This window comes from Aythya marila, assembly GCF_965140915.1.
Source record: "Aythya marila genome assembly, chromosome: W".
NCBI lineage: Eukaryota > Metazoa > Chordata > Aves > Anseriformes > Anatidae > Aythya > Aythya marila.
The window spans coordinates 7,142,918-7,167,975 of NC_139081.1; the positions used below are offsets into that span (position 1 = coordinate 7,142,918).

The 25,058-nt window shown below is 43.4% G+C and overlaps 1 protein-coding gene across 2 annotated transcripts in view; it reads left to right on the forward strand.

Moving 5' to 3' along the window:
* The window catches only part of LOC309889566 (secretory carrier-associated membrane protein 1-like), a gene marked incomplete at its 3' end in the record, with an annotated part of 144,303 nt that overhangs the window by 99,337 nt on the left and 19,908 nt on the right, over positions 1-25,058 (forward strand). For both annotated transcript variants that reach the window (XM_082782432.1, XM_082782431.1), the window contains 4 exons: positions 4,541-4,639; positions 4,893-5,004; positions 7,707-7,835; positions 21,455-21,614. In XM_082782432.1, coding sequence (XP_082638558.1) covers positions 4,541-4,639; positions 4,893-5,004; positions 7,707-7,835; positions 21,455-21,614 — 500 coding nt within the window. The remainder of the gene's footprint in view (positions 1-4,540; positions 4,640-4,892; positions 5,005-7,706; positions 7,836-21,454; positions 21,615-25,058) is intronic.

Sequence of the window (25,058 nt, forward strand, 5' to 3'; positions counted from 1 at the left end):
CAATCAGTCTCCATGTCTCACCACAATCTCTATCAATCAATCACCGCGTCTTACCGCGATTCCTTTGTTCCCGCGTCTCACCGCGATCATCTGTGTCCGGGTTGGTGCTTGGAGTTTCTCAGCCTCTCTCAGGTGTTTCGGCTTCTGTCAGGTCTCTCTGTGTCTCTCAGGGCTGTCTGTGTCTATGAAGCGTCTCTCAGGGGTCTCCTTGTCTCTGAAGTCTCTCTGTGTCTCTAAGCATCTCTCAGGGCTCTCCGGGTCTCTGAAATCTCTCAGCTGCTCTCAGCGTCTCTCATGTCTCTCAGCGTGTCCGGGTCTCAGCCTGTTCGGGCCTCAGCCTGTTCAGACGCCATATGTTGCAGGAAGAATGGCCAAAAACACGACAGACACCAGCATGGTCAGAGCATGCTCTATTTATTACTCGAATAGTCTATTTTAGTGAACTTAACAGAGGCGGATAGTGTCTCACACAAGATTATTAGTCAAAAGCACTCAGACAAACAACTACAAGAAAACAACCCCACCTGCAAGAAAACAACCCCCTTGTGATTAGCAGTCACGTAGATTTTGTCCTTGAAGCCAGCAGCTGGCAACAATATTTTTCTAAATTCCTCAGTTGGGTGATGTGGGAACAATGTCATGGGAAGTTTTCATAGTTGTCCTGGTAGCTTGGTTTGCTCAGCTGCAGCAAGCCATGGGATCTTTGCTGTTTCAAAAATCCCTCAACAATTAACCACCTCCACCTTTTCCTCATCTTTTGTAACCAAGTTCCCCCCTGCATCCAGTAAAGGATGGAGATTTTCCTTAGTCCTCCGTTTTACATGGATGTATTTGTAAAAACATTTTTTCTTGTCTTTAACGGCAGTAGCCAGATTGAGCTCCAGATGAGCTTTGGCCTGTCTAATTTTGTCCCTGCACTGCCTCGCAGGATCCTTATAGTCCTCCCGATTGGCCCACCCTCTTTTCCTAAGATTATAAACCCTCTTTTTTCTCCTAAGCTCAAGCCACAATTCTCTGCTCAGCCAGGCCGGTCTTCTTCCCCGCCGGCTCATCTTTGGGCACGTGGGGGCAGACCACTCCTGTGCCATTAAGATTTCCTTCTTGAAGAGCGCCCAGTCTTCCTGGACTCTTCTGTCTTTCAGAACCGCCTCCCAAGGGACTCTGCCAACCAGTGTCCCGAACAGTTCAAAGTCAGCCCTCCGGAAGTCCAATACAGCGGTTTTACTGGTCCCCTTCCTGGCTTCGCCAAGAATGGAGAACTCTACCATTTCATGGTCACTCTGCCCAAGACAGCTTCCAACCACCACATCTCCCACCAGTCCTTCTCTGTTTGTGAAGAGAAGGTCTAGCGGGGCACCTCCCCTGGTAGGCTCACTAACCAGCTGCGTCAGGAAGCTATCTTCCACGCCCTCCAGAAACCTCCTAGACTGCTTTCTCTGGGCTGTGTTGTGCTTCCAGGATATATCTGGGAAGTTGAAGTCCCCCACAAGAACAAGCGCTGAAGATTTCGCAACTTCTGTCAGCTGCCTGTAGAACTCCTCATCCATCTCCTCATCCTGGTTCGGTGGTCTGTAACAGACCCCCACCAGGATGCTTGCCTTGTTGGCCTTCCCACTGATCCTAACCCACAGGGACTCAACCTTATCATTCCCAGCCTCAAGTTCCATGACATCAAAACTCTCTCTGATATAGAGAGCCACACCACCACCCCTTCCATGCTGCCTGTCCCTTCTGAAGAGCCTATAGCCAGACACTGCAGCACTCCAGTCATGAGAGTGGTCCCACCACGTTTCCGTGATGGCAACCAAGTCATAGCCTGCCTGCCGCACGATGGCTTCCAGCTCCTCCTGTTTGTTACCCATGCTGCGTGCATTAGTGTAGATGCACTTCAGCTGGGCCATTGCCTTCTCCCCCAGCCTTGCCATTGCTCCCCCTGGCACACAGCTCTAACAAGCCTTGTTTCAGCCCCATCCCCCTTCATACCTAGTTTAAAGCCCTCTCAATGAGCCCTGCCAGCTCCTGGGCTAGGATCTGTGTTCCCCTTAGAGATAGGGACCCGTCTGCGTCCATCAGGCTGGGTGCTGAGTAAAGCGCCCCATTTTCAAAAAAAACCACAATATTTCTGTGTTGGCACCAGCCTCTGAGCCACGTGTTTATCAGGTGAGTTTTCCATGTCCTCTCTGTACCCCTCCCTGCCACCGTAGGGATAGACGAAAATACCACCTGTACTCCTGCTCCATCCACTAACCGTCCCAGTCCCCTAAAGTCCCGTTTGATGGTCTTCAGGCTTCTTTCTTCAATGTCATCACTGCCAGCCTGGACTATCAAAAGAGGATAATAGTCAGAGGGGCAAACCATGTTGGGAAGCTTTCTGGCAATGTCCCTGACCTTGGCCCCAGGGAGGCAGCAGACTTCCCTATGGGTAGGGTCAGGCCGACAAATAGGGCCCTCTGTTCCCCTGAGAAGGGAGTCGCCCACAACAATCACCCTTCTTTCTTTCTTGGTGGAGGCAGTCCTGAGGCGTGGAGTCGACTTCCTCACCCTATGCATCCTCCTGGGTAGACTTTCTACTTCTTCCTCAGCTACTGGTCTCTCAAGCTCTAGGGCCTCAAACCTGTTGTGTAAGGGCACCTGGGAAGGTGGGGCTGGTAGTGGGGGGGCATTGCCTGTGATGTTGAGCAGAGACCTGTCTCCATTCCTCCTCAACTCCTAGGTCCCCTCCCTCTGCCTGACAGCGACAGGGGAGGGGGTCCACCCCCATTTGGGGTGTCAAATGATTAAGGGGCTGGAGTACCTCTCCTGCGAAGAAAGGGTGAGAGAGTCTGTTCAGCGTACAGAAAAGGCGGCTCTGGGGAGACCTCATCATGGTCTTTCAGTACTTAAAGGATTCTTATAAAAAAGATGGAGAAGGACTCTATACTTGTGTAGATAGTGATAGGACAAAGGGGAATGGCTTTAAATGAAAAGAGATTTACATTAGACATTAGGAAGAAATTCTTCACTGTGAGGGTAGTGAGTCACTGGAACAGATTGTCAAGAGATGTTGTGCATGTCCCATCTCTGGAGGTCTTCAAAGCCAAGATGGATGGGGCCTTGGCCAACCTGATCTACTGGGAGGTGTCCCTGCTTATGGCAGGTTGGTTGGAACTACATGGTCTTTAAGGTCCCTTCCAACGTAAGCCATTCTATGATTCTATGAAAAAATAACAAACGATGTTGAGACAGATACCTGATTTTTCTTACCATTTCCTTACTACCTCTGATTCTCTTAGAAACTCTTCTCTCTACTTTTTCTTGCACCTGGACTTCGTCCAGGTCATTGATGAATAAGTTGAACAGAACTGGACCCAGTACTGCCCCCTGTGGTGGTTTTACCGTGCTAGGCAGCTAAACACCACAACCGCTCTCTCACTCCCCCTCCCTAGATGAGGAGGGGAAGAAGTAAAGAAAAGAACAACTCACAGGTTGAGATAAGGATAATTTAATTAAAGGAAAAAAAATATTAAGGGAAGATTATTATTAACTAAACAATTTAACTAAAGGCAAAAAAAAAAAAGGGAAAGGGGAAAAGGGAAAACAAACAAACAAACAAACAAATAAAGGCTATGTGGAAGTGCAGAGGAAAGAAATTGCTCTCTACTTCCCACAAATGAGCGATGATTGACCACGTCCTTGAAGCAGGGCCTCAACGCACGTAGCCAGTGTTCGGGAGGAGGACTGACGTTTTCACAAGAGCCCACTCCTCCCCTCTTCTTCCTTTTTCCAGCTTTTATTGCTGAGTGTGACATCATATGGTATGGAATATCCCTTTGGTTGGTTTAGGTCAGCTGCCCTGGTGATGTTTCTCTTCTCACTTTTTTGCCCACCCCCTAGGAGGGTTAGAGAGAGTCCTGATGCTGTGCCAGCATTGCTCAGCAGCAGACACAACACTGGTGTGATACCACTGCTGTTCTAGCCACAAGTGTGGCAAGCACAGCACTGTATGGGCTGCTGCAGGGAAAGTTAACATCCCAGCCAGACTCAGTACAACCCCTGGGGGACACTGCTGGCTACAGGCCTACAACTAGATTCCTCACCACTAAGCACAACCTTCTGAGCTCTGCCATCCAGCCAATTGTAAATCCACCTCACCGTCCAGTCATCCACACTTCCTGAGCTGGTCTATGAGGATGTTACGGGAGACAGTGTCAAATGCCTTACTGAAGTCAAGGTAGACCGCATCCACAGGACAGAGTGAGAAGTTGAAAAGTCCTTGGCTTGATGTAAGCACTGCTCTGCAACAATTAAAACATCGGCGTGTTATCAGCACTCTTTTCATCCTAAGCCAAAACATAGCATTCTACCAGCTACTAGGAAAAAAATTAACTCTGTCCTAAATGAAACCAGGACAGTTGTAAATATTGCAGGCAGCATATTAGATTTTCAGTTTATCGTTAACACTTTTTTTTCAAAACAACTGGATTAGTTCTTATATACTTAATGAAAATATGGTTATTAGAATGGGAGACTGTTTCCCAATAATTGTCTCTTGTTTTCTTAGCCTCTTTCAGGAAATGTGAAAATACCTGATGTACCCAGTACTCAGACAGCAATAATGAAACCAGCGGAAGAACCACCTGCTTATGCACAAATTGCAAAGGTTTGTGTATAACTTTCAGGCACTATAATGCTTTTAATTGTAATTACACACTTCTTGAATAGTCTTTTATAAATAAGTGTTGCTTTATGAAAATTAATATTGCCTTTTAGAAGTCACTTATTTCATGAATTTATGCAATAGTAGGTCGGTCTTCATCCATAAATGGAGATGCTTAATTATAGAAAATAGACTTGGAATATTTATCTTGTGTTTGTATTTTTTATCAATATCTAACAATGCTTGTTTTGTTCAGGAGCATGCTTTGGCCCAGGCAGAACTGTTAAAGCGTCAAGAAGAACTGGAAAGAAAAGCAGCTGAACTAGATCGCAGAGAAAGGGCAATGCAGGGTCTCAATCAGCAGAGGGGTATGCATGAAAAAATTACTTTTTAAAACTGCAGAAATTTCACATTTTCTCAGAAACTATTTTAGTTTTACAGTGACATTGTAAAGCAAATCAAAGAGGGTTTTTTATAATCTCTTCACAAAGAGAAAAATGTATCTCCTTTAGAACAGTGCATAAAGTGAATAAAAACTGTCCTGTACAAATTTTCACAGCAAAAATATTTAAATGTGTCATTATTACATATTGTACTCTACTATCAACTAATTTTATTCTGGGTTAATATCCAAGTAATACTATTGAATTGAAATGGAGCATTTTGGGAAGAATTAAATGTAACTTCATAAATAACATCTCTGATTTATCTGCTGTCAGTATTGCTGCAGAAGAACTTTCCTGTTCTGAAATATTGGAACATACAGAGGTACAATTCCAGATTGCATAACTGTTTAGTGATTCAAAATCCTCATGGAATTTTCTACCAGTCATATGGTAGGGGATTTGGGAGTGAGGAATTGGTATTCTTCTAAGGAAAAGAATCATGGTCCCTTCATTAAACCATTTTTATTTTTCTCTGTATTATTTTTTCCAGTCTCTTTATTAAATCTCTGTACCTATTCTCCAAGATTATGCTTTTCTGGTGATTTTTTTCATTTCCTTCTCCATATATCGCCCTTCACCTAATTTCACTAATTTATATTGATGGTCTGGATTGATTACTTGTCTCTTCCAGGCTTTACTGACAGTTTAATTACTTTCATCTGTATCTTAGGGACTATAACTCTGATACCCAATACATGTTTCAGAATATTTTTAAATGGTATTTGCTCTGTTATTAAGTTTCAGTTGTTCACATCAAAGGACTTGAAGAGTGCATGAAGAATCTAAAGGATTCTTTAGGAAGGCTGAACAGAGAAGAGAGAGCTCTTAAAGCTTTAAAGAGGGTGTTAGGTTTTTACCAAATGACTGTGTAAAAGATGCTGCAAATCAGGAATTGTATGTTGTGACTGAGGAGAACAATATTTTTTTCCTTTTGATTTTTTTTTCTTTTGCACAGTCATTTAAACTCCTTTCAAAACACTGTAGAAGCATATTGATCACAGGGCAAGGTCTTTTGCAATAGTACTCTAGTTATTTGCATTCAAGTTATGATGCTGGCTGCACACCTAGGACACTGTCATTGTATGCAACTGACCACAGTGGAAAGATCTCAAAGCTTGTGGGTCTTCTCAGCTCAATGCCTTTGGTTCTCTCTGTTCAGGTCCCGTGCAGTAGTGCACTTGAGCTGATTAAAGTGTGCTGCTTCCTATTTCAGCTAGTTCATTTAGGCATGTCTGAAAAATACTAAGACTGTCTTTCAGTTTTAGTTGAAAATTTTGAAACCTGTTCCACCAAGGTAGAAAAGCACATCAAATACTACTCTCAAATAATAACCTGAATTACTATATCTGAATTTTTCTGTGACTATCTTGAAACTTGCAACCCTGAGAAAAATAACTGTATACCGTAGAACAAAGATCTGAACTGTTATCAGATATTTTTGATATAAGAAAATGAAAAGTACTTTTTAATATGAATGGGCATATCACTTGATTACCTTTTGTATGCTCCCTCTAAACCCCCAGCTCTGAAAGAACTGGTAAAAATGTCCAGTTGAAGAGGCATAAAACTCAACAAATACTCAGTGTTTTGGACCTGTTTGGTCAGAACTGTCAGCTTCATTTTGTCTGGGTAAAGAAATAATTAAATAATGCAAGTACGTAAGGTTTGCAAGTTTTCTTAACAGGTGAACTGCTAGTAAAGCTATGTTTGAAGATAGAAATTGCAAGCAAACACTTATCAGAATTTCAAATAATTTTGCCTTTATGTTAGTCTCTAGTCAGCTCCACTTTTGCAATATGGTGGCAAACATATCTATTGCATCCAGCATTTTAAATGCTATGATATAGGTTTGTTGTAGTTATCTCATCTGAATCTCTGAATCTGTACTTGGTATGGCTTGCATTCATCAGAATGTATACTCTAGCCTGTGAGTAGATCAGCATACAGGAAATCTTTGGTGTCTAATACTCTTCTGTCTTTTGTTGTGTTCTCACTGTCCCACAATTTATACCAAAATATATTGATGCTGTAGAGCATCTTCTCATATTGTAGTTGAGACCATTTTAATAATTACCTTTCTTTAGGCTTACAGGCTTTTAAGCAAAGCTTTGACTGTAAACTATATTGGGAACTAGTTCAAAGAGTTAGAGATATCCAGGCGTTACAAATATCAGGATTCTGAGGATGGAGAATGCCTTGAAATCCCCAGTTTTTGTGTTCCACAAAGTGAGCATATGAGTATGGTGGGAAATGTGTATTTAAAAGTCAAGGAACTCTGAGAAATTGATTTTCTGCTCAAATCTAACTGTTTTGTCAAAACTCTTTTCTTATTACTTTATAGGAACCATCAGATGCCTGCTTAGTCTTTTATATAGATAAAATATTGTACTTTCCTTGATCTGTCTGCATTTCATCATATTTTATTTCTGAAGTTTGTGTGAGTATTGCTGATAAAACTCTTGGGTTTTGGTAGCCCAAGTTATCCATATGCTTGTGAAACTTATGTACATAAAACAATTTGAACAAGCCCAGATGCATATATCTTTCTAGTATACAGATGTTAAAACTGTATTATAAAGCTGGTGGGGTTTTGTTTGTTGTTGTTGTTTTTTTATGATTTGCAGGTAGAAAAAATAACTGGCCACCTCTTCCTGAGAATTTTCCAGTGGGTCCATGTTTCTACCAGGACTTTTCTGTAGACATTCCTGTAGAATTCCAGAAGACAGTAAAGATTATGTACTATTTGTGGATGTGTAAGTACTTTTTTAAAGAAAAAGCAAAGTGCCTATTCAAACTCGAAACATGCCTGATAATTTGGCTTTTGCAACATCTGCAATGAAATATTTTAAAATACGGAAGTTAAATGTTAAAGTGTAATCTTTTTGTTAGCTTCAATTTTCAAAGTACTTTATTATTTCATATAAACTTCCATGAAAAAAAAAGGGAAGGATTACCCTAAAGTAGTTTGGTTATAGTATATTGCAGTTTTCTATTTTAAATATCCCTCTTGTTGTAAAATGAGCTTTGACAATTTATTACCTTAGAAATATTTTTTTTTTAACATCAGCTTATATATTAAGAAATATAATTCACTATCAGTGTTAATAGACTTACAAATTTTAAAAGTGTAATATCCATGTGCCTTAATATGCATAGTTTTAGTTTAGTGTAGTTTATAATATAGACTGAATATAATTTTAATTTGTTAAAAAAATAGCATAAAGGAAATTAGCTGAACAATCAGTCCATGTTGGAACTATCCCTTGTACACCAAGCATGTTCTAAACAGTCTTTGGGAGGTTAGTTTTGCCTTCATTCAGGTGCTGTGCTTTGATTGGAGAAATGCTGGATGAATCAACTGTACAAATTCCATGAGGTTTGTTTCTTCTGTCTTGTCTTGTGTGATGAGTGCCTAAGAAGTACTTTCAGACAGAGAAAATTCCAAAGATTTAGGTGCTTTGATGACATTAATATATTTTTAGCATACTAAGGGGATGTGAATTTCAGAACTTTTCTGTATTTTTCTCTAGGTTCCAGATTTAGCACATGTGCATAATTTTACCTGTTAATCTGGTAATTTTATTCATTGAAACAAGAAAGCGGTGACATAGCATTTCAAAATAAATACAAATTTTGCTCTCATAATAAACTGACATTTTCTTCTAGGTAGACTGAGATTTTAACTAAGTCCTCTTGCTTTTTCTTTAGCTTTCATACTCTCTGATTTAGGATTACTCAGGAAGGAAGCAGGCATAATAAAGGAAAAGAAAGACAAAATGTATTTCAGGCTTAAAAAAAAAAAAAGGTTGAGTACAGAACTCTGTGCCTTAGGGCTGACTGTTGAATCAATCCTTGTGATTCTTCTTTCCTAGGAATGTATCTACATGATATGGCTCATACTTCATTAGAGTGGCTATGCTTCCTCAGTGGAGGCACTCATTAACACAGCAAACTAACCTGCTTCTGCTTGCTGTTGTACTTCTATTTTATTTCCTCTTCCAAATCTTCCTAGGTCTTGTAAGGCTTAGGGATCTGTGAACATAATCACATTTGGATAAATCTAGTATCAGCTGCTCAGGACTTCGTAAAGTAGGTCAGTTTTCCTGGCCCTTTTTAGCAGCCCTGAGAACTTCATTTTTTGTGTTGCCTTGGTTAGTAGCAATTTCAATATCTTTATTCTTGGCCTTTATTGTTTCTGAAGAAACTTTTAAAAATCTTTTTCACATCTATATGCACTTTATCTCATGAGAACAGAAGTCTGCTTTTATCTCTATTCCTGTAATTCATCCATCTTTTCTCTTTGTATCAGAGTTCAGAGTTGTCTGATTCCAGAAGCAATGGCTTCTGTCAGTTGCCAGTGGAGCTTTTCTGTATTATCTTTGATGATTCAGTGGCTTGCAGATAGAATGGCAGTTTTCCTAGCTCTGTGAAAGTGGGCACCCATTTTTAGGACTTCATATGCTGTTACTAGTGAAATGTCTCATGTCTCTTTACCTTTATCTGAGAGCAAACTTTTTTTTTGCTCAATAGCCTCTGTTTCCAAGTTGGTTTCCCCAAAGGCTGATAACACATGCAAAATAAGTAGTACTGATTTTCAAAGAATGTTTCTTATTTGAAGTTACAAACTGAAGAGATGCTTAATCTGATGGAAAGATTTTGTATCATTTGGGTTTGTTACTTTGTGTAGCTTGTGAATGTTTAAAATGATTCCTGGGAAAAAGTGTTGTTTTTTTTTTTCTCATGTATTCTAACGAGGACTTTGGTTTTCCAAGAATACCATCAATAAAATATTACTGAAATGAAATTTATTACAAATACCTATTTTCAGTCCCAAATGGGACTGTAAAATAATCATCTCAATAATAAAGATGCCAAATAGACAGCAACAGTGCTACTTGTGGTCTTTATTTAGAATTGATTTATAAACATTAATTGATGATAAAGCATATTTAATTAAGACAGGGAATGTATATCTAAGTAGGATTCTTCTATACAAGGAAGTTTACACTAATTAAAATGATCCTGAATATTCATTAACCTAATATAATTTACCATTTTTTACACTTATTGTAGGATGAATGCCATTTTTATTTCTCTTCTCTTCTCTTCTCTTCCCTTCCCTTCTCACCTGCTTCCACAGCTAAACTAGGAAATGGCTTTCTTAGATCACTTCATGCTGAGTACTGTATTGGTATAGCTGTTCAAGTTCATTGAAGTTATTCTCATATAGACATCGCATGACACAGAGTTCTACCAAAGCCTTAGGTCATTTCAGCCCTCAGGTGGTCATTAACTTCTAACAATTTGTATCACAGTTGAATGTGAAGAATTTTGTCTAAAGTTAAACAGCTATTTAAGAATACCACCCAGAGATCTGCCCAAAGGCAGGATAGTTATGGGTGGCAAGGTATGTGGGAGTATATGGGCAGGTATCCATCATGGTTGTCAAAGTATCACATAGTCATAGAATCATAGAATGGCTTGGTATGGAAGGGACCTTAAAGATCATCTAGTTCCAACCCCCCTGCCATGGGCAGGGACACCTCCCACTAGATCAGCTCAAAGCCCCATCCAACCTGGCCTTAAACACTTCCAGGGATGGGGCATCCACAACCTCTCTGGGCAACCTGTTCCAGTGCCTCACCACCCTCTGAGTGAAGAGTTTCCTCCTAACTTTTAAGCTAAATCTCCCCCCTTTTAATTTAAAACTGTTCCTCCTTGTCCTGTCATTATCCGACTGAGAAAAGAATCACTCTCCACCTTTTTAAAACCCCCTTTAGGTATTGAAAAGATGCAATGAGGTCTTCTTGGAGCCTTCTCTTCTTCAGGCTGAACATCCCCAGCTCTCTCAGCCTTTCTTCATAGAAATAGGCTTTCTTCATAGAAATTAGGGCTACAGCCCTTTGATCATCTTTGTGGCCCTCCTCTGGACTCATTGTAATATGTCTATGTCCTTCTTGTGCTGGGGGCCCCAGACTTGGATCGCAGAATCACAGAACCACAGAATGTTAGGGATTGGAATGGATCTTGAAAGATCATCGTTGAACTTAGTGATATGGTTTAGTGGAGGACTTGTTAGTGTTAGGTCAGAGGTTGGACTCGATGATCTTGAGGTCTCTTCCAACCTAGACAATTCTGTCATTCTGTGATTCTGTGATCATCTAGTCCAATCCCCCTGCTGGTGCAGGAACACCTAAATCACGTCACACAGGAACACGTCCAGGCAGGTTTTGAAAGTCTCCAGAGAAGGAGACACCACACCCCCCCTGGTAAGCCTGTTCCAGTGTTCTGCCACCCTCACCTTAATTTTTTTTTCTCATATTTAAGTGGAACCTCCTATGTTCTAGCTTACACCCATTCCCCTTGTCCTATCATTGGATGTCACCAAGAAGAGCCTGGCTCTATCCTCATGACACTCACCCTTTACATATTTATAAACATTAATAAGGCCTTCTACTGTCCACTTAACTACTTAGCATTTCTCCTTGTTATGACTACACAGCTACCTTTGAATACAGAAAATTAGTTCTCTACAGCATGGCGTTACCAAGGGCAAATCATGCCTGATCAGTCTGGCGGCCTTCTATGATGGAATGACTGCATCAGTTGACAAGGGAAGACTGACCAATGTCATCTACTTAGACTTCTGTAAGGCTTTTGACACAGTCCAACACGACATCCTAATCTCTAAATTGGAAAGATATGGCTTTGGAATGGCCACACCCAGGGAGTGGTGGTCAAGGGCTCTATGTCCAAAAGAAGGACTGTGATGAGCAGTGTCCCTCAGGGGTCTGTCTTGGGACCAGTGCTTTTCAATATCATCAGTGACATAGACAATAGGACTGAGTGCACCCTCAGCAAGTTTGTAAGTGACACTAAGCTGAGTGGTACAGTTAATACCAAAGAAGGAAGAGTTGCCACTCAAAGGGACCTGGACAGAGTAGAGAAGTGGGCCCAATGTGAACCGAATGAGGTTCAACAAGTCCAAGTGCAGGGTGCTACACCTGGGTTGGGGCAATCCCAGACAAGGGTACAGACTGGGTGAAGAACTCATTGAAAGCAGCCCTGCAGAGAAGGACTTGGGGGTTCTGGTGGACAAAAAGGTCGACATGAGCCAGCAGTGTGCGCTTGCAGCCCAGAAGGCGAAGTGCATCCTGGGCACCATCACAAGAAAAGTGGCTAGCAAGGAGAGAGAGGTGATTGTCCCCCTCTACTCTGCCCTTGTGAAGCACCATGTGGAGTACTGCATCCAGGTTTGTGGCCCCCAGAACAAGAAAGATGTGGACCTCTTAGAGTGAGTCCAGAGGAGAGGCACAAAGATTACAGAATCACAGAATGACAGAATTGTCTAGGTTGGAAGAGACCTCAAGATCATCGAGTCCAACCTCTGACCTAACACTAACAAGTCCTTCACTAAACCATATCACTAAGTTCAACATCTAAACTTCTTTTAAAGACCACCAGGGATGGTGACTCCACCACTTCCCTGGGCAGCCCATTCCAATGCCTAACAACCCTCTCAGTAAAGAAGTTCTTCCTAATATCCAACCTAAAACTCCCCTGGTGCAACTTTAGCCCATTCCCCCTCATCCTCTCACCAGGCATGTGGGAGAATAGGCCTGGCTCTATCCTCATGACACTCACCCTTTACATATTTATAAACATTAATAAGGTCACCCCTCAGTCTCCTCCAAGCTAAAGAGACCCAGCTCCCTCAGCCTTTCCTTGTAAGGGAGATGCTCCACTCCCTTAATCATCCTTGTTGCTCTGAGCTGGACTCTCTCAAGGAGTTCCCTGTCCTTCTTGAACTGAGGGGCCCAGAACTGGACGCAATATTCCAGATGCAGTCTCACTAGGGCAGAGTAGAGGGGGAGGAGAACCTCTCCTGACCTAGTAATACACACCTCTTCTGATACACCCCGGGATGCCATTGGCCTTCTTGGCCACAAGGGCACAGTGCTGGCTCATGGTCATCCGGCTGTCCACCAGGACCCCCAGGTCCCTCTCCCCTTCACTGCTTTCCAGCAGGGCAGTCCCCAACTTATACCGGTGCCTGGAGTTGTTCTTGCCCAGATGCAGGACTCTACACTTGCCCTTATTATTTTTCATTAAGTTTCTCCCCGCCCAATTCTCCAACCTGTTGAGGTCCCGCTGGATGGCAGCACAGCCTTTCGGCATGTCAGCGACTCCTCCCACTTTATTGTCATCGGCAAACTTGCTGATGGCACACTCCATTGCCTCATCCAAGTCACTGATGAATATATTAAACAACACTGATCCCAGTACTGACCCTTGAGGGACTCCACTAGATACAGGCCTCCAACTCGACTGTCCCATTAACCACAACTCTCTGGCTTCTTTCCTTCAGCTAGTTCACAGTCCACCTCACTACCCGATCTTCCAGACCACACTTCCTCAGTTTAGCTGCGAGGATGTTGTGGGAGACGGTGTCAAAGGCTTTACTGAAATCAAGATAGACCACATCCACCGCCTTTCCATCATCTATCCACCCAGTTATATCCTCATAAAAGGCTATCAGGTTGGTCAAGTATGACTTCCCCTTGGTGAAGCCATGTTGACTGCCCCTAATGACCCTTTTATCTTTGATATGACTGGAGACAACGCCAAGGATAAATTGTTTCATCACCTTAGCAGGGATGGAGGAGAGGCTGACCGGTCTATAGTTACCTGGGTCCTCTTTCTTGCCCTTTCTGAAGACCAGAGTGACCGGAGGCCTCCAGTCCTCAGGCACCTCTCCCGATGCCCATGACTTACCAAAGAAGATAGAGAGTAGCCTAGCAATGACTTCACAGAATCACAGAATCACAGAATTGTCTAGGTTGGAAGAGACCTCAAGATCATCGAGTCCAACCTCTGACCTAACACTAACAGTCCTCCACTAAACCATATCGCTAAGTTCAACATCTAAACGTCTTTTAAAGACCTCCAGGGATGGTGACTCCACCACTTCCCTGGGCAGCCCATTCCAATGCCTAACAACCCTCTCAGTAAAGAAGTTCTTCCTAATATCCAACCTAAAACTCCCCTGGCGCAACTTTAGCCCGTTCTCCCTTGTCTTGTCACCAGGCACATGGGAGAATAGACCAACCCCCACCTCGCTACAGCCTCCTTTAATGTACTTATAAAGAGCGATAAGGTTGCCCCTGAGCCTTCTCTTCTCCAGGCTGAACAATCCCAGCTCCCTCAGCCACTTTTGTAAGACTTGTTCTTCAGACCTCTCACCAGCCTTGTTGCCCTTCTCTGGACTCTTTCGAGCACCTCGATGTCCTTCTTGTAGCGAGGGGCCCAAAAGTGAACACAGTACTCGAGGTGAGGCCTCGCCAGAGCCGAGTACAGAGGGAGAATCACTTCCCTAGACCAGCTGGCCACACTGCTTCTTATGCAAGCCAGGATGCTGTTGGCCTTCTTGGCCACCTGAGCACACTGCTGGCTCGTATTCAGCCGACTATCAACCAATACTCCCAGGTCCTTCTCTGCCAGGCAGCTCAAGGTAGACCACATCCACAGCCTTTCCCTCATCCACCAAGCGTGTCACTTTGTCACAGAAGGAGATCAGGTTCGTCAAGCAGGACCTGCCTTTCATAAACCCATGCTGACTGGGCCTGATCACCTAGTTGCCCTGTAAGTGCCATGTGATGACACTCAAGATAATCTGCTCCATGAGCTTCCCTGGCACTGAGGTTAAACTGACAGGCCTATAGTTCCCCGGGTCTGCCCTCCGGCCCTTCTTGTAGATGGGCTTCACGTTTGCTAGCTGCCAGTCAACTGGGACCTCCCCCGATAGCCAGGACTGTTGATAAATGATGGAAAGCAGCTTGGACAGCTCCTCCGCCATTTCTCTCAGTATCCTCGGGTGGATCCCATCTGGCCCCATCGACTTGCACGCATCTAAGTGCCGTAGCAGGTTGCCAACCATTTTCTCATGGATAGTGAGGGCCACATTCGGCACCCCATGCCCTTCCACCAGCTCAGGGTACTGGGTATCCAGAAAGCAACTGGTTTTGCTGCTAAAGACTGAGGCAAAGAAGGCATTAAGCACCTCCACCTTTTCCTCATCTTTTGACACTAGGTTTCCCCCCGCATCCAGTAAAGGATGGAGATTCTCCTTAGTCCTCCGTTTTACATGGATATATTTGTAAAAACATTTTTTCTTGTCTTTAACGGCAGTAGCCAGATTGAGCTCCAGATGAGCTTTGGCCTGTCTAATTTTGTCCCTGCACTGCCTCGCAGGATCCTTATAGTCCTCCCGATTGGCCCACCCTCTTTTCCTAAGATTATAAACCCTCTTTTTTCTCCTAAGCTCAAGCCACAATTCTCTGCTCAGCCAGGCCGGTCTTCTTCCCCGCCGGCTCATCTTTGGGCACGTGGGGGCAGACCACTCCTGTGCCATTAAGATTTCCTTCTTGAAGAGCGCCCAGTCTTCCTGGACTCTTCTGTCTTTCAGAACCGCCTCCCAAGGGACTCTGCCAACCAGTGTCCCGAACAGTTCAAAGTCAGCCCTCCGGAAGTCCAATACAGCGGTTTTACTGGTCCCCTTCCTGGCTTCGCCAAGAATGGAGAACTCTACCATTTCATGGTCACTCTGCCCAAGACAGCTTCCAACCACCACATCTCCCACCAGTCCTTCTCTGTTTGTGAAGAGAAGGTCTAGCGGGGCACCTCCCCTGGTAGGCTCACTAACCAGCTGCGTCAGGAAGCTATCTTCCACGCCCTCCAGAAACCTCCTAGACTGCTTTCTCTGGGCTGTGTTGTGCTTCCAGGATATATCTGGGAAGTTGAAGTCCCCCACAAGAACAAGCGCTGAAGATTTCGCAACTTCTGTCAGCTGCCTGTAGAACTCCTCATCCATCTCCTCATCCTGGTTCGGTGGTCTGTAACAGACCCCCACCAGGATGCTTGCCTTGTTGGCCTTCCCACTGATCCTAACCCACAGGGACTCAACCTTATCATTCCCAGCCTCAAGTTCCATGACATCAAAACTCTCTCTGATATAGAGAGCCACACCACCACCCCTTCCATGCTGCCTGTCCCTTCTGAAGAGCCTATAGCCAGACACTGCAGCACTCCAGTCATGAGAGTGGTCCCACCAGTACCTGTCCTTCAGACCACGCAGGGAGTTGCTCCACAAGTCTATCAACCGCTCACATGCCCTGATACCCCTAAACCTCTTGACCTCCTCCTTGAGTTCTGCCACGAGGCGGACCAGGTCGTCCACCTGCTCGCGCCTCACGTACACAGTGTCTTTGCCCCCCGCAGGAGGTAGCAACAGGCTCAGGCACTCCCTGCATCCAGAGACGTGAACTGCTGCATTTTTGAGCGGGCAGTCAGTCTGGGTGTGTACAGACTTCCTAGAGAGAGCACTGTGCCTGGTGGAGACCACTGCAGCTGAGCTAGCGGTAGACTGCTGTTAGAGGAGGTGTTCATATGGGCGGGGGGGAACACTCTGCCCTGCCTGCTCATCCTGTCTGAGCTAACTGCCGCGCCACTCCCTTCTGACGCGCCACGCCCTGTTTACCTGTCCTGGTCGCCGTGCTCCTGGTCGCTCACGGTCCTTAGGGGCAGCTTTTGAATGGCTGGGGAGGGGGCGCTGCTGGCTCTGCCTATGCCTCGTTCTCCTCCCTCGTGAGGACTGCCAGGTCCTGGCATCTCCCTCGAGTGGGCTCGATGCTGGTAAATTTAGCCCTGCCTGTCCGATCCCCCACTCCGCTGCAGAACGCGTCTGCCCCGTAGCCGATCGCCTCTGCAAGTGGCTGCAAAATCGTGGTGGCGCCTGATTTAAATGGCCCGCCGCTGACACTGCTGGCTCCGCCTATGCTGCTGGCTCTGCCTACTCCTCGTTCTTGCCTCGTTCTCCTCCCTCGTGAGGGCTGCCGGGCCTTGGCGGCTCCCTCAAGTGGGCTCAGTGCCGGAAAATTTAGCCCTGCCTGTCCAATCCCCCACTCCACTGCAGAACGCATCTGCCCTGGAGCCGATCACCTTGCCAAGGCGATCGGCTCCGGGGCAGACGCCTTCCTCCACACCCCTCCAGGGCAGACGCCTCGACTTCCACCAGCTCCCTCAGCACGCGCGGATGCATCCCATCAGGACCCATGGACTTATGGATGTCCAGTTTGCTTAATTGGTCCTTAACCCAGCCCTCATCAACCAAGGCAAACTCCTCCTTTATTCTGACTTTGTCTTGGGCCTCAGGGGCATGAGGCTCCTCAGGAGAGCCTCCAGAATTATAGTCAGAGACAAAGAAGGCATTCAGTAATTCTGCCTTCTCTTTATCTTCTGTCACCAGGGCACCCACCTCATTCATTAGTGGGCCTACATTGCCTCTAGTGTTAGTTTTATCCACAGTGTATTTGAAGAAGCCCTTTCTGTTGTCCTTGACCCCTCTTGCAAGGTTTAATTCTAGGGAGGCCTTAGCTTTCCTAGTTGCCTCCCTACATATTCTGACAACAGCCTTATATTCCTCCCAAATGGCCTGCCCCTCCTTCCATGATCTGTAGACTCTCCTCTTCCACTTGAGTTTGCCCAGCAATTCCCTGTTTAACCATGCAGGTCTCCTGGCTCCCTTTCCTGACTTCCTACCTGTTGGAATGCTCCTTTCTTGAGTTCGGAAGAAGCAGTCCTTGAAGGCTAACCAGCTATCTTGGGCTCCTTTTCCTTCAAGTACCTTGTCCCATGGGATTTCCCCTAGAAAAAAGGCCAAAGTCAACCCTATCGAAGTCCAGGGTTGCAATTCTGCTCGGTACTCTGTTCCTGCCATACGAGATCCTAAACTCCACCATCTCATGGTTGCTGCAACCAAGGCTGCCATCAACCTGCACCGCTTCAACCAGCCCCTCCTTATTAGTGAGGACAAGATCCAGCAGCGCTCCTCTTCTAGTTGGCACATCCACCATTTGCATCAGGAAGTTATCATGAACACATCGCAGTACATTGATGACATCATCATGTGGAGCAACAAAGCAGAGGAAGTACTTGATAAAATGATGAGAATAATCCAAATTCTTCTGAAGGCTAGTTTTGCCATAAAATAAGATATGGTCAAAGGACCTTCACAGGAGATCCAGCTTTTAGGAATAAAATAGCAAGATGAATGTTGCCAGATCCCAATGGATGTGATCAACAAAATAACAGCTATGTCTCCACCAACTAGCAAAACAGAAACACAAGCTTTTTTATGTGTCATGGGTTTTTGGAGACTGCATGTTCCAAATAACAGTCTGATTGTAAGCCCACTCTATCAAGTGACCTGGAAGAAGCACAATTTCAAATGGGACCCTAAGCAAGAACAAGCCTTTGAACAAATAAAATGGGAGATAGTTCATGCAGTAGCCCTTGGGCCAGTCTGGGCAGAACAAGAGGTAAAAAAATGTGCTCTATGCTACAGCCAGGGAGAAAGGCCCCACCTGGACCCTCTGTCAGAAAGCACCAAGGGAGACTCAAGGTTGACCCTTAGTGTTTTGGAGCTGAGGATACAGAGGATCCGAGGCTTGCTATACTCCAACTGGAAAAAGAGATATTGGCAGCATATGAAGGGACACCATTGCACAAATTATGCATGACTGTGAAACATGCCACAGTCAAGCAAGCCGGGGGCTAAAGCCTCTTTGGTATGAAGAATAAATTTTGATGGCTCTGAGCAAAGTACAGTGGTGATGGAAGCAGAGCTGGTTTCAGCATGCAACAGTCCAACACCACTCACCATCTCTCCTGCCCCGAAGGACTGTTATGACAGATGGAGCCCAAAGTCACGGACTGAAGAAACTCAACGTACATTTTAAAGGGATGGCCCATAGACTACTATTTTATTTTATTTTATTTTATTTTATTTTATTTTATTTTATTTTATTTTATTTTATTTTATTTTATTTTATTTTATTTTATTTTATTTTATGTTTTCTTTTCTTATTAAACTGTCTTTCTCTCAGCTTATGAGTTCTCTCACTGTTACCTTTTTTTCAATTCTCTCCCTTATCCCACTGAGGGGGGGAAAGTGAGTGAATGGCTGTGTGGTACTTGGCTGCCTGATGGGTTTAAACCACAACACATTATTTTAACTCTCTTTGGTTTTTGCCCAACAGAGTAGGATCTGGGGGTGCTGGTTGACAGCTGGCTGAATGTGAGTCATCAGTGTGCCCAGGCAGCCAAGAATGCCAATGGCATCCTGGCCTGCATCAGAAATAGTGTGGCCAGCAGGACTAGGGAAGTGATTGTCCCCTTGTATGAGGTACTGGTGAGACTGCACCTAGAATGATGTGTTCAGTTTTGGGCCCCCTCAAGAAGCATACCTGAATGATATTGAGTTGTTCAATCTTGTGCAGAGAAGAGCAATAAAGCTGGTGAAGGCACTAGAAAACAAGTTATGAGGAGTGGCTGAGGGAACTGGGGTTTGTTTAATATGGAGAAGAGGAAGCTGAGGGGTGTCCTCATCACTCTCTACAACTACATGAAAGGAGGTTGCAGAGAGGAGGGTGTTGGTCTCTTTTCTCAGTTGACAAGTGATAGGACACAAGGAAACAGTCTCAAGTTGTGCCAGGGGAGGTTTAGATTGTACATTAAGAAACATTTCTTCATGGAGAAGGTGATTAAGCATCAGAACTTGTTGTCCAGGCCCCATCCCTGGAGGTATTCAAGAGATGTGGACGTGGCACTAAGGGACATGGTTTAGTGATGGGACTTGGTAGGTCAGGTTGATAGTTGGACTTGATCTTGAAGGTCTTTTCCAACCTAGATGATTATATGATTATGCACAGATCATATTCTTTTAAAACTTTTCCTGTTATTTTAATTACAAGTACAAAAAATAAAATTTATCTGACAGTTCAAAATCCACTAGAAGGTAGACATTTCTAGTAATCAAGGGCGTCTCCCTGTTTTCCAGCATTGACTAGAAAAAGAAAGAATACCAGTTAGTAAACTTTCTCATATTGATCAAAAGAAGATAGGAATTTGGATTTCTATCCTTTGTTGTACTTCATTATACATGCTTTGCTAGCCTCTTGGAACAGTGTTAAGATATACAAATGCATTAAATGTTCTTTATTTAAAAGTATGACATTTCCTATTTCTATTGACTCTTACAGGTAAATAGAATTTTCTGAGGAAAATGTGTTTTGAGTTCCTTCAGCCCTTCATGCAATGATGTCAGCATTTTGATATTTTTTTCCACTAAGTTAATTTAGGGGTCAATTAAGTCCTAGTTAAGAGGGAAACAAAGAGCTATGAACAGTCTTTTTTTTTTTTTTTTTTCTCAGTATCTTTATATACTTGCCATTTCTTCTGTTAATCTTACCTTCCAGTAGAGTGACTAAAATGTTTCTCTGGACTTAAATAAACATTGCTGCATGGAACTGCTTTTGCACTCATTTATAAATACTACACTTTATTATGGTCCACAAAGAGAGAAAGAGTCCTTTGAGACACTGGGTATTACTAAACAGAGACAGAAAGTGTCCAGCAGAACTAACTGTTGTGCTCAGGTAGCATTAAAGTAGTAGTTGTAATATTTCTTACTACCACTGTATATTTTTTTTATATTACAAGAGCTAAATATATTTGAAATAAACTGTGAAGTCATGTTGCCAATACATTTCCTTTAGTAGAAATTAAATAGTTAACCTGTAACATGGTTTGCCAAAGAGGAAAGGCCCGTATTAAGCTAAGAACTGAGCACCAAAAGCATTATGAGAAATATTTCAATATACAATATATATTCAAGGATCTAGAACAACGACTGACAAATTTTGTTTTACTGAGAAGCATTTTACTATGTAGGCTTTTTTGCTTTATGACGTGTAAGACAGATTTTGGTTAAAAGTTTTTTTTTTTTTTAATATTCTTGTTTCAAATTGGAACAATGTACAATGCTAAATTTATTATGTATTTTATATTATTTATAAGCTTTTCTCTAAAAAAAAAAAAAACACAATAGTTATATATTGCAATATTAAGGCTGACAGTCCTGCATATGTTTAGTTGCCTGACTGTAAGAGAAAATAAACAACCAGCATATAAAAAAAATGTAAATAGCTATTCAGTAATTTCTGTAAAAGAAATATCAATTACTGCAGTTGTTTTTTTTTGAAAATGCTTTACTTTTATGACTTTTTTTTTCTTCACCACATACCTGATGCTACTTGAATTTTCTTGTTCAGAACTTTTACTTGGGAATACTGGCTTTAACTGAAAGTTAGAAAACTGTATAAAAATCAGCTTATTGCAGAGAGAGAATGTTGATTTATTGTCAGCATTCTTATGTTTTGTTTAAAAATGCTCATTTATACTATTACTTTAACAGTTTTAATAATTTATTGTATAAATTAATTAAATTAAGACTTTTTTGCTTTTGCTTCTACAGTCCATACAGTGACACTGTTTCTTAATATCTTTGGATGTTTGGCCTGGTTTTACATTGATGCTACGCGAGGGGTCGATTTTGGATTGAGTATCCTCTGGTTCTTGCTTTTTACGCCTTGTTCTTTTGTCTGCTGGTACAGACCACTTTATGGAGCTTTCAGGTAACAATTTCATTTTGTCTTAGGATATTTAAAATAACCAAAACCACATTACACTTGTTGAAATGCATTAACAGTCCAGAATTTACTTAATTATCATTATGACAAACCTTTAATATACTTTAATTAGAAACAAGTTGTATGTTTGCCATTATTTCAACTGTGTATCTGAATCATAGATAGCAATAGTTAGGAATGTCATGGAAACTTGAGCTTAGGAGAAAAAAGAGGGTTTATAATCTTTGGAAAAGTGGGCAGGCCACTAGGGAGGACTATAAGGATGTTGCAAGGCTGTGCAGGGACAAAATTAGACAGGCCAAAGCTCATCTGGAGCTCAATCTGGCTACTGCCGTTAAAGATAACAAAAAACGTTTCTATAAATACATCAACACAAAAAGGAGGACTAAGGAGAATCTCCATCCTTTACTGGATGCGGGGGGAAACTTAGTTACAAGAGATGAGGAAAAGGCGGAGGTGCTTAATGCCTTCTTCGCCTCAGTCTTTAGCGGCAATACCGGTTGTTCTCTGGATACCCAGTACCCTGAACTGGTGGAAGGGGATGGGGAGCAGGATGTGGCCCTCACTATCCACGAAGAAATGGTTGGTGACCTGGTATGGCACTTAGATGTGCACAAGTTGATGGGGCCGGATGGGATCCACCCAAGGGTACTGAGAGAACTGGCAGAGGAGCTGGCCAAGCCACTTTCCATCATTTATTGGCAGTCCTGGCTATCAGGGGAGGTCCCAATCGACTGGCGGCTAGCAAACGTGACGCCCATCTACAAGAAGGGCCGGAGGGCAGACCCGGGAAACTACAGGCCTGTGAGTTTGACCTCAGTGCCAGGGAAGCTCATGGAGCAGATCCTCCTGAGAGTCATCATGCAGCACTTGCAGGGCAAGCAGGCGATCAGGCCCAGTCAGCATGGGTTTATGAAAGGCAGGTCCTGCTTGACGAACCTGATCTCCTTCTATGACAAAGTGACGCGCTGGGTGGATGAGGGAAAGGCTGTGGATGTGGTCTACCTTGATTTCAGCAAGGCTTTTGACACCGTCTCCCACAGCATTCTCCTCAAGAAACTGGCTGCTCTTGGCTTGGACTGGAACACGCTTCGTTGGGTTAGAAACTGGCTGGATAGCCGGGCCCAAAGAGTCGTGGTGAATGGAGTCAAATCCAGTTGGAGGCCAGTCACTAGTGGCGTTCCCCAGGGCTCGGTGCTGGGGCCGGTCCTCTTTAATATCTTCATCGATGATCTGGATGAGGGCATTGAGTGCACGCTCAGTAAGTTTGCAGATGACACCAAGTTAGGTGCGTGTCGATCTGCTCGAGGGTAGGAAGGCTCTTCAGGAGGATCTGGATAGACTGCACCGATGGGCTGAGGTCAACTGCATGAAGTTCAACAAGGCCAAGTGCCGGGTCCTCTACCTGGGGCGCAATAACCCCAAGCAGAGCTACAGGCTGGGAGATGAGTGGTTGGAGAGCTGCCAGGCAGAGAAGGACCTGGGAGTGATGGTTGATAGTCGGCTGAATATGAGCCAGCAGTGTGCTCAGGTGGCCAAGAAGGCCAACGGCATCCTGGCTTGCATAAGAAACAGTGTGGCCAGCAGGGCTAGGGAGGTGATCGTCCCCCTGTACTCGGCTCTGGTGAGGCCGCACCTCGAGTACTGTGTTCATTTTTGGGCCCCTCGCTACAAGAAGGACATGGAGGTGCTTGAGCGAGTCCAGAGAAGGGCAACGAAGCTGGTGAGGGGCCTGGAGAACAAATCCTACGAGGAGCGGCTGAGGGAGCTGGGATTGTTCAGCCTGGAGAAAAGGAGGCTCAGGGGCAACCTTATTGCTCTCTACAGGTACCTTAAGGGAGGCTGTAGTGAGGTGGGGGTTGGTCTGTTCTCCCACGTGCCTGGTGAGAGGATGAGGGGGAATGGGCTTAAGTTGCGCCAGGGGAGGTTTAGGTTGGATGTTAGGAAGAACTTCTTTACCGAAAGGGTTGTTAGACATTGGAACGGGCTGCCCAGGGAAGTGGTGGAGTCACCATCCCTGGAGGTCTTTAAAAGACGTTTAGATGTAGAGCTTAGGGATATGGTTTAGTGGAGGACTGTTAGTGTTAGGTCAGAGGTTGGACGCAATGATCTTGAGGTCTCTTCCAACCTAGAAATTCTGTGATTCTGTGATTCTGTGGAATATCCTTTAAAATATTTATAGATTCTACCATTGACACAATATTTGTAGAAAGTATTTAACTTTTGTATAGGGATGATAACTTTAAGAAAAAATTCTCATTACATCTCTATCACTTTACACCGAGAATCTGAGCAGGTTAATAGTTAAGGGTGTCTTAAACTTTTGACTTCCTAAATGAACTTCATGAAACTGTACACCTTGCAATGTCTGCAATTGTAGAAGACTGCCATTCTTAAGAACGAGTAGAGCAGGTATAGAGTAATCAAACTCCAGTATTTTTCCTAGCTTTTAGCAATCTGGATTTTGCAGACTTTGTAAGCTTAAGGTGTAGTATCTTCGTGTTTAAAAATAGAATGGTTGGTTTGCACGCAAAATTGAATATTTTTGTAAAAATCAGATTTTAGAGATTTTTAATTTCTGTACTGCTACAGTATTTCTTGATTTTACATTGAAATGAATCAAGATATTCTTAGTTTAAATACATTAATTTTTGTAGAGAAAGATTGATAGCCATAAATTACATTTGTGCATAATTTTAAACTGAATTAGATGTTTCTTTTTGCTAACTAAGGAGATATTGCCATGCCCATGTATCTTTGAGGAATCATATTTTATCTTGCATTTGCTCATATAGTAAATTCTTATACCTTTAAGGCTAAAAATATTTTTCATTTACAACTTTAACTTCTGTTCATGACTTGCATTGCAATGTGGGTGCAAATTGAGATCAACTGAAAATACAGAGAATTGACAGCATTTTAAAATGGTAGCTTACATTAACTGATTACATCTTACATACTCTGTCTTAGTAGTGTTGTTTTTATTCCTGATTTAGTGGAGTTCGTAGTGTCGTTATCCATAGATTTGTGGCTGGTGCAACTTGCCAATAAGCACAGAGTCAGAATTCACACAAAGGTCTTTTAATTAAATAGTTAATTATATAATTCTTCAGAATCAGATGCTTTGCAATCTTTCACAAAGGAAGCACACCCCTGACTTGAATCACTGTTATTTATGTACAGCTAACTTGTGCAATTATCTCTCTGGCTACTTTTGATTGGTTGTTTTAGCTTGCCTAACTTATCTCTATTGAGCCTGTGTATTACAGAGGACCAGCAGGACGGACAGACACCCTCACCAAATACAGCATTTCCATACATTAGCATTATGATGGGTGTTGTTTAAATATGCTAATGACCCTTAATGAGCAAAAGTTTACCATGGGTCAGTCTGGAATCTTCCTTCAGCTGTTTTTCTCCTTGTTTTTT